Source organism: Ruditapes philippinarum, unplaced genomic scaffold (genome assembly GCF_026571515.1).
Source record: "Ruditapes philippinarum isolate M1 unplaced genomic scaffold, ASM2657151v2 ctg698_1_1_1_1, whole genome shotgun sequence".
NCBI lineage: Eukaryota > Metazoa > Mollusca > Bivalvia > Venerida > Veneridae > Ruditapes > Ruditapes philippinarum.
In genome coordinates this window covers 12,280-23,205 of record NW_026854781.1, presented here as the reverse complement: position 1 = coordinate 23,205, position 10,926 = coordinate 12,280, and the positions used below count along the sequence as shown (strand labels likewise).

The window sequence follows — 10,926 nt, the reverse complement described above, 5'->3', positions numbered from 1 at the left end:
TTATTTGTATAAAGCCACATCTCAATTGCCATTAAATTGATCACTTCTAGGCCTGTTTTTTTGCCTTTTCTTCAACGATACATATCGCGATATTTGATTCATTTACAAATTCTTTTGTAATTATGTGAACATAGGTTATGAGTCATTACAAGATAAAAACATAAAAAATGTTAAGTATAAGATAAATTATTATTATAAAAGTGAAAAAAATAAGTAAATAAATCAATAAAAATGAAACAAATACATAAAATAAAATAATGAGAAAACCGCACTTCATGAAATCGGAAAGGCTTTCAATCGCATGTTAAAAGTTTCATCTGGCTTTTCCTTTTATGTTTTTGTCTTTAAAAATGTTGTTGTGTTGCAATACTTGTTCGATGCATCGCTGAATTACAAGGTAAAATGTGTATTGCATTGCGATGTATACAATAATTTCAAGGTACAATATCATTTCGCTTAATAAATCAAGGACACACTGTATCACGATGCATCAGGAATTCGTTGCAACTCTAATAAATATACATAAATTTTGAATGTATTGTCCACCCAACATTTTTTTTATTTGAATTATAAAAACTTTGCTTAAAGACCAAATTTTGCAAAGATCGACGTTGCTTTCTATTTAAAGGCACTTCTCATACAAAGGGCCAAACGTTTTGAAAAAACTAAAATATAAGAAAGGAGACAGAATGGGGAGCATTCACATTACAACTAGCTGACTAAGCACGAATGTTACAACAGACGAGAAAAAATACTTACTAGATTCAAACTTCACCTCACTGATTAAAATCCATTTTGCATCAAAATAAAGTTCTAATTTTATATATTTTGCAAAAACATGATCCAACTGAATAACAACATATCGTGCATATTCTATATATTTGTCACGTATGAAGTTAAATGTTTTTCCATGTTTGAAATTATTCCCACCAATACTGTATTGGATAACCGCTTTTTTAAACACTCTAATGCCTTTCGCAAAATAATTATTACAAAATAATTTGACATACGAAAAGTTTCGAACTGTATTGAATTTGAATATGATTTCAACCGGACCCGGGTCGATTAATGTATCATTTTTCCAGCCTACCCACTCGTGTCCTCTATTAAAGTCTGTGTTTCCTTTTTCCCCATCGGTTAACTTTCCAAGCCCATCGTGAAGGTAGTTCTGGCTAACGTTACCATCATATGTTGAATCAAAGAAGTCGATCTCGGTATCATATTTATCTCCCTGTCTCATAGAATATGACGCGATGTCATCTGAAAGACATTATGACAATAAGATGTCAAAAAGCAATATCCTTACATGCTACTCACGATTCCTCTATCAAACAGATAGGGCAATCAAGTGTATAATTAATTATACGATGTATAATTACTCGTCATATACTTATACAGTTTAGACTCTTAAACTAATCTCTAATCGTGTGGGTTTAAACTCTGTCTGGGGCAAGCAACTGTTTCCAAGAGCAAGAAACTTTACACTCATTGCTCAGTATTGGTTAGTTCCAGGCACGGATTCGAGAGTGTGGGCATCCTACACAGTTGAACTTAAATAAAATTCAGTAAAAACTAAACTAAATATTTCCCCCCAAAAAACTCGGGAACTTTCCCGATAAAACTAATTGTCGCAGTAACAAACATTTAAAGATATTTATATTTACCCCTATTGTTTGGATCAAGCTCCGTTTCTTGGCCCTCATTTTTGCCAGATTGTTTAACTGTTGTTGTAGAAACTAGAGGAGTCGGCGGAGGTAATTCATTAGTAAAGTTTCCAAATGCTGGTTCTGGTATTAAGAAGAAAAAACAAAACGATAGCACAATACGAAACATCAACGTTATATGACAGGAATATAGCTTTCAAAGAATTGTGTTCTGTTGGGACCTCTTAATAATATTTCTGGCAATGCTTGTACAGCCTTATTTCTTCTCATTCCAAAATCTTCACAACAATAAGTTAATATAATATTTAAATCTAATCTAATGCTTAATTAATTATTATAAACGCTGGTGTCTTATTTGAATAAAAGCCACACCTCAATTGCCATTAAATTGATCACTTCTAGAGCTGTTTTTTTTCCTTTTTCTTTAACGATACATATCGCGATTTTTGATTCTTGAAACGTTACGTATTTACAAATTCTTTTGTAATTATGTGAACATAGGTTATGAGTCATTACAAGACAAAAACATAAAAAATGTTAAGTATAAGATAAATTATTATTATAAAAGTAAAAAATAACAAAATAAATCAATAAAAATGAAACAAATATATAAAATAAAATAATAAGAAAACCGCACTTCATGAAATCGGAAAGGCTTTCAATCGCATGTTAAAAGTTTCATCTGGCTTTTCCTTTTATGATTTTGTCTTTAAAAATGCTGTTGTGTTGCAATACTTGTTCGATGCATCGCTGTTTTACAAGGTTAAATGTGTATTGCATTGCGATGTATACAATAATTTCAAGGTACAATATCATTTCGCTTAATAAATCAAGGACACACTGTATCACGATGCATCAGGAATTCGTTGCAACTCTAATAAATATACATAAATTTTGAATGTATTGTCCACCCAACATTTTTTTATTTGAATTATAAAAACTTTGCTTAAAGACCAAATTTTGCAAAGATCGACGTTGCTTTCTATTTAAAGGCACTTCTCATACAAAGGGCCAAACGTTTTGAAAAAAAACAACTAAAATATTAGAAAGGAAACATAATGGGGGTCATTTACATTACAACTAGCTGACTAAGCACGAATGTTACAAAAGACGACAAAAATGCTTACTAGATTCAAACTTCACCTCACTGATTAAAATCCATTTGGCATCAAAATAAAGTTCTAATTTTATATATTTTGCAATAATATGATCCAACTGAATAACAACATATCGTGCATATTGTACAATACTGTCACGTATAAAGTCGTACGTTTTCCTCTGTTCAAAATATTTCCCTTCAATACTGCTTTGAATAACCGCTTTTTGAAACACTCTGATGCCTTTCGTAAAATAATTATTACAAAATAATTTGACATACGAAAAGTTTCGAACTGTATTGAATTTGAATATGATTTCAACCGGACCCGGGTCGATTATTGTATCATTTTTCCATCCTACCCACTCGTGTCCGTTAAAGTCTGTGTTTCCCTTTTCCCCATCGGTTAACTTTCCAAGCCCATCGTGAAGGTAGTTTTGGCTAACGTTACCATCATATGTTGAATCAAGAAATTCGATCTCAGCATCATATTTATCTCCCTGTCTCATAGAATATGACACGATGTCATCTGAAAGACATTATGATAATAAGATGTCAGATAGGGTAATCAAGTGCATTATATAACACAATATATGCACTAAAAACAAAACAAAAAAAAAAAAAAAAAAAAAAAAAAAAAAAAAAAAAAAAAAAAAGAACTGCACATGCATATGTTTTAAGGATATATATAATCTTAATAAGGGAGAGCATAGAGAACCTCCATGTAGTTTAGAAGAAAATGGGAAAAATTATTTGTCTGTTAACATTAAAATTCATAACCTTTTTTTTACATATCTTATTTATTTTTTTACAAAAAGCAAATTTCAATAAAATATTTTATAATACTGCACGTTTGTAACGTCACTCTTCATTGGATAATCATGACGTTTATATAGTTTTGCAGAAATCTCATAATCACATGTCTCTTTCCGGTGGCGAGGGTAAACAAACGCAAACACACACACACTCATAATCACATAATCAAATTAATTTTAACAGCTTGGAATAATTAATGTTTTTATAACTGTATCATTTCAAATTATCTTTGAAGAATTTTCAATATGAAACATACCATATCAAATATCAAATGCAATATTTAACATTTTACTTATCATAGAATCATATACTATGGTATATTTGAATAACTGTTTATACATAATTATAATTGAACCATATCAGTAATTAATTGAAACAATTGTTTTTTTTTTAACATAAATCATATCAAAGTAATTTGGAATATTGTTTCATCTATAATAAATTAATTATTATCAAAGCTCAATGATTAAGTAACCTGATATATTTGAAAAGGAAAAAGAGATAAAAAATATGTATCAGAGAATTGTATAAATCCGTTTCATACATTTCAAAAAGTAAGTTTTTCAAATTAATTAAACGATTACAATTTAATAAAAAAAACCCAAACATTCTTTGTCTGTTTGTTTACAATTATATTATTATATACTTATTTCCCATAACTACCTAAGAAGCAAAGATAGAGTTCAACATGGAATTCCGAGGGCTTGAGTTTAATTCGCACGTGACTCACTACCTCCACCGCATGACTTTACTTTAACAGTGTTATCTGAGCCAAAAATCTTAATGGCTTACAAATGAAACTTCTCTGTTCAAAATTTTTCATAGACATATATTTTAGAAGCAAAATAGCAGAATGCGGTTAATGACCTGAATAATTTTAAAGACTAGTTTAGTTATAGAACGCCTTTTTGGAATTAAAAGTTTACGCACGTGAGTTTTATATTTTAAAACATTAATATATAGAACTTTATTCACAAACCCATCAGTGGCGTGGTATTTAGTCATTCATTTTACAAAGTTTACCTGTATCACCTCTTCTTTGCGCCGATGTACCAAACATGCCAATTAACAAAAGTACTGCATTAACAAGTGCTCTGCAAAAAGAAAGATACATTCATTCCGTTTAATTAAACTGCAATTAACTTAGATCTGAGCAGATGATATAGTATAATAATGCAGGCGACAACATGACAACATTTTATAACTCGTTTAAATAGATTTTGTTTTAAAGGGATTCCACTGAGGTTTTTTGACATGATGGGACTGAAAATATTTTTTCCAGATAAATGTACCATTTAATGTAGGTTTAGACCATTAATCTTTGAGCAGAATTTAAGATCATTCGCGCACTTCATTTTTCCAGAATAATTTTTCAAATTGTAAAAAATGCCCCAAAATAAAAAGCGTTTCAACGCTTTTTAGTTTTACTCAAATTGGGCTAGGAAAGGCATAAACATACGATTTTCAATTTATTTCAAAGTATATTTCTTTACTATCTTTGCATATGTTTCTGTTTAAAGTGTCCAAGCTCATTTATATAAGAAATTCAAATGCTATGTTTTTTTAGGCTTTCAAAACTTCAGTTGGGTCACTTTAAATAAAACACCTGCCTGTGTCTAACGACAATTGAAAACAGAGATTAGACCTAACGTAATTAAAAAAGTACATGCAAAGAAAAAAGCTTACCTATTATCCATTTTGAAAGAATAATCCGGGCGTCTAAAAACAAGAAAATGTATGTAAGGCAAAGAGCAATTTCACTTGGTCTTACATACACAAAACCCTGGCTTCTTTCTCAGGAATTTATTGCAAGCCTACAAACATCTGTCTCAAAATTAAGTTAGTGTAGGTCTGTGTAGGTCTGAAAATATATACATAATATCATATGAAATATTTGTTCATGATATCAAAAGGTATCATAATACCAACATCTTGATATCACATTTACAAGCTTTCATCATTAAACATTATATAAATTAAATATACATACTGAATAAAAATCTGAAAACAGTGTGATCCCTTGGAGTCACAACACAATTACATGGAAATTGCAAACTCGGTTTGATTGAGTGTGTAAATGAGGGAAAATTAAAAAAGGGCAACATTCCTTATGCCCCTTAGCACCGGCTTGAGCGGTACTCAATTTTCAACACTTAAAAGTGCTGGAACCAATAAGGTTTATCGCATGTCTACTAATATCTAATACCAATAACTGGTAATGTAAATTGAAATATATAACAAATCAGACATAAAATACATACATCAAAAAGCTAGACATTACTCAGTTGATCCAATATTCTTCTTATACAACCACATTAATTAATTCTTATGATATGTTCAACATATAACCTAACAACATCTAACTTTACTTATACCTTTATAGCACTGTATTCATACTGGTTCTTAATTGTATCAATTATATCTCATATAACTGTCATATAATTGACTACATGTATACTGTAAAGCTATGATAACAACGCTTTATCTAGAATGTTGATTCTTGCATATCGGACTGGCGTTTCCGTGAGTTTTAACCATGCCGGAAATTTCATCTGGCATGGGGGTGCCAGACGAGTCGCGTGCCAAACAACAACGTCATTTTAGCGCACTTTATGAATGAACCGCGTTAAAATGACGTCGTTTTAGAAGGGAATGATGACGTCATTTCACTGTTCTTATTTAAGTTGTAAGTTCATACGCTATTGTAAGAAAATAGTTAGGGAGGAAATGACTTTAATTTCCATGATTATATATCATATTGAGGTAAACCATTTTAAATATGAAATAATATGGCAGAATATGCAAGAAAAAATATCTAACATATGTTTGCGGTTCGGATCGGAATATCGTCCCTCGGGAACCCGCCCATGGGCGGTAACTCGGCAAGCCTCGTTACCGCCCAATGGGCGGGTCCCCTCGGGACGGATATTCCGGTCCGAACCGCAACATATGACAGATATTATTAAACATTGATAACTGTAAATCAGCCATTATGTAAACATTTCACATTTAAGCGCAATTCTAGTTCAATACAACCATTTAAATACTTGAAAAAAAATCACATCATCAAATAACTGTGACGACATAGAGCATTTAAAACAATATATCATAATACCTCAATCAAACATAATTCTTAAACAATACCATAACATATATCATTATACCTCAATCAAACAAAATTTTAAAGCAATACCAAAACATATATCATAATACCTCAATCAAACATAATTCTAAAACAATACCAAAACATATATCATTATACCTCAATCAAACATAATTTTAAAACAATACCAAAACATACTTCTAATACCTCAATCAAACATAATTCTAAAACAATACCAAAACATGTATCATTATACCTCAATCAAACATAATTCTAAAACAATACCAAAACATATATCGTTATACCTCAACCAAACATAATTCTAAAATAATACCAAAACATATATCATTATACCTCAATGTAACATAATTTTAAAACAATACCAAAACATATATCATAATACTTCAATCAAACATAATTCTAAAACAATACCAAAACATACTTCTAATACCTCAATCAAACATAATTTTAAAACAATGCCAAAACATATATCATTATACCTCAATCAAACATAATTATAAAACAATACAAAAACATATATCATTAAACCTCAATCAAACATAATTTTAAAACAATACCAAAACATACTTCTAATACCTCAATCAAACATAATTCTAAAACAATACCAAAACATATATCATGATACCTCAATCAAACATAAATCTAAAACAATACCAAAACATATATCATTATACCTCAATCAAACATAATTTTAAAACAATACCAAAACATATATCATAATACCTCAAATCAAACATAATTCTAAAACAATACCAAAACATATATCATAATACCTCAATCAAACATAATTCTAAAACAATACCAAAACATATATCATTATACCTCAATCAAACATAATTTTAAAACAATGCAAAAACATATATCATAATACCTCAATCAAACATAATTCTAAAACAATACCAAAACATATAACATTATACCTCAATCAAACATAATTTTAAAACAATACCAAAACATATATCATTATACCTCAATCAAACATAATGTTAAAACAATACCAAAAACATATATCATTATACCTCAATCAAACATAATTTTAAAACAATACCAAAACATATATCATTATACCTCAATCAATTTTATAATCTATTATCCCTTTTCTAAGTTACATAATTATTTCCTCAGTTCCAAATTAACAAACAAAAACACATAAACATCAACATCACAACACAATTCATGTAAGGCGACCTCTTACGTAGCAATACTGGCTTTTTTCATTAGCTGAATAAATGCCAGCAACACATGCTAGTATCTAAAAATAACCTCATGATTCCAAGAATGAGTCGAAACATCTATAATAAACTTTACAGACCTATCATAAATAAAACTAAACAACGACCTTGAGTGACTCAAAATAACTAATAAGTATAAAAAATATATGTATATATAAACGCAATATATTGAGTATAGGTACACGATTCAGTCATTCTATACGTATATAATAATCAGAAATACTGTTATAGATTCAAACAGTTGAAGTGAGGTTTAGGTTGTCCATCCAATATTTTGATATCAAAACCTTGATAAATGTTGATTCTATTATCCTGTTGGTTTGTATAACCTTGTGAACATTTTACAAAGCGTTAACATTATGGACAGATTTTTTCATGAAATCTTACTACCACATGTTGTCAATTGCATGCCTAGTCACTTTTATAAATGTGTAAGTAAGACAGCTACATATACAATAACCGAACCTCTTATGCACAAACAGACCTATTGAATGCTCTGAGCAATGATCTTCTTCGTTAAATTTTAAGAAATTGAGTCTTCATCGTAATCAAATAAGCTATCATTCTGAATAAAAATAAGTACTTGGCATTGAATCTGTTAACTCACAATAAACTATATTTTTCAATTACTATAATTAGTCATTCAAACATTGTACTCAAAAGCACTAAAATATTTCAAATGAATCCTCTATAGAATAGGGTCCTAAGCCAGTGTGACGAAATGTTTTTTCGTGACGTAGGAAAAGTTTTCTTCCAGATATTACCATCTCTTTTTGCATGTGTGAAACTGAAAAAAAAGTTTAAAATCCTGTTAAAATAGTGTCATGAAATGATTATCACCACTTTCTAAAAACCATACAAAGTTTAAATTGATTTTTATATGCAAAACATAAAAATCATTTTTATGTTATTAGGATAAAGGGGTAATTTACAAGCAACCCTTTTGCACACGATTTTAATGAAATAATTCATCTATCACGGATGATCAGTAATATACATGTACATTGGAGTATGTATCAAATGACAGTCCATCGTACTGTCGTATTGTCACCATCGTACTTTCACCATCGTATCGTCGTACTGTCATAAACGTATTCTTGTAATATCGAACTCTCACCACCGTATTATCGTACTGTCACCATCGTACTGTTGTACTCTCACCATCGTACTGTCGTATTGTCACCATCGTGCTGTCACCATGGTATCGTCGTACTGTCATAATCGTACTCTTGTAATATCGTATTGTCACCATCGTACCGTTGTACTCTCACCATCGTGCTGTCGTACTGTCACCATCGCATCGAAACCTTTACCTAGAATTCGTATTACTGTCTACGTTTTATAATTATTGTAATATTTGAAGTTAAATACACAATGCTAAAAGTTTACTAACGTAACACATTGAGTTGTATTGATTTCAGGTTATCTACAGTGTATATTGGATGTTCTTAAGCTAAAAGGAACTTATAAAACTTAGAAATTAAACTGGAGTTTTATAAAAAAAAATTGTACTCTATCAAAGGTCAACTATCAAGGAAATAATCAAAATCTAACTACATAGATAAAGATAATTCAAAACATCCATGCTAATGTAGACACCATTTACGTCGTCCGGAAAAGGAATAAAGAAGATTCTGCAGTGGGAAAAATAATCACATTATTTTTGTACACATTACAAAACCAACAAAACCGACAGTAACACAATTTTAAATACTGTTCTAAATTTGACAATTGGGAGATTTACACAAAGACAGGCAACATATATCAGTTTTGACGATTGTTTTCATCATCGCAGGCCTATTTTTGTTGCAAGGTTTGGCTGAAATAGCCTACTCTGCCTCCTATTGAAATTGGTTGTTTTACACAGCGCCTTTTTATTTATTTATATATACAGATACAATAACTTAATCTTTTAACTTAATAGCTTTATCTCTGCAATTTTTAAAAACTTATTATGAAATAAAAGGAATATAATTGAAAATTTTCCTCACATATATCTTCATGTCTATCTTGCAGTCAACATGGCGGTTTTCCGTCTTTACGAAACCTTTAATTCTACGAACTAAGAACTAAGTTCTAAGATTAAGTTCTAAGATCGAATATCTATGTTCGAATTGTTGCCTTCGAACTTCAAACTCAAAACGGCCTCAATGGTCTTCCGTTATATAAGATTGACGCATTACATGTTTTGGCTTTGTTTCAATGTTGATCGACATAATCAATTTTAGTAAATATCACTCTCTTTTGAATACAGCCATTTAAACATTGTTAATGGATGAAAGTAAATTTTGTCCGATTGAAATAAGTGCAAGGAAATTCCGTGCCACAGTTTGCCTATACTTTGCACTGCCTCAATCTTATAGCCAATGTTAATATCTATAAAGTAAGAACAAATATTCTTTTTTCAATTTGATCTAGTTATCAGTGAATGTATTTATAAATTTATCTGTTTTTACACTTATAATCGTCGTATAAGTCAGATACAGATAATTACTCGTATTTTCTTCAAAAGTGTCTTCTTACAGACCTGCAAAAGACAATTCGCTAAAACAAACGTAAATATATCCTCGGCTTCGCCTAAGACAATTTGTTGTTTATCCTAGCAAACTGTCTTATTACGTGTTTGAAGAAATACTTGTACTGTATTCATAACGTAATTGAAGAAATTGTGAATAATACTGAACGAAATGAACTGACTGAACTAAGCAGCAATCCGATCTGAAGTAATACTAGATCATACAGACAGCTGCAACAGCTATCAGAAAAGATAATAAAAAAGTGCTCCAAAAAGAAATAAAAAAGAAATTACAAATGTTCTGACAATCGTTTTATGATTAAACAAACACAATATGAAAAAAGACAAAAGTAAATAGAGATAAATCTTTTCTTTACCATTCAAATGACTTATTCTTAAAGTAAAAGTTTCAATTTATTTTACAAAGTGCACGTAGATTACGCGTAACAACGCGTTTTTATAAATTATTTTAATACAAT

The 10,926-nt window shown here is 30.0% G+C and overlaps 1 protein-coding gene across 1 annotated transcript; it reads right to left on the bottom strand.

Moving 5' to 3' along the window:
- Window positions 1-688: 688 nt before the first annotated feature.
- LOC132741050 (uncharacterized) lies at window positions 689-5,446 on the bottom strand. The gene is made up of 5 exons (XM_060729136.1): window positions 5,263-5,446; window positions 4,600-4,670; window positions 2,792-3,289; window positions 1,665-1,787; window positions 689-1,260 (listed from the first exon to the last, which is right to left on the bottom strand). The coding sequence occupies exons 1-5, from the start codon at window positions 5,271-5,273 to the stop codon at window positions 701-703; spliced, it is 1,263 nt and encodes a 420-aa protein (XP_060585119.1). The 5' UTR covers window positions 5,274-5,446; the 3' UTR covers window positions 689-700.
- Window positions 5,447-10,926: the final 5,480 nt, after the last annotated feature.

Bases quoted from the DNA above. Each gene is read 5' to 3' on its own strand.
- LOC132741050 (XM_060729136.1), bottom strand. The intron at 1,788-2,791 runs GTAAGCATTTTT...TCTTAATACCAG, and splicing joins TGAGGTGAAGTTTGAATCTA to AACCAGCATTTGGAAACTTT. The intron at 1,261-1,664 runs GTAAATATAAAT...AATGTCTTTCAG, and splicing joins GCTTGATCCAAACAATAGGG to ATGACATCGCGTCATATTCT.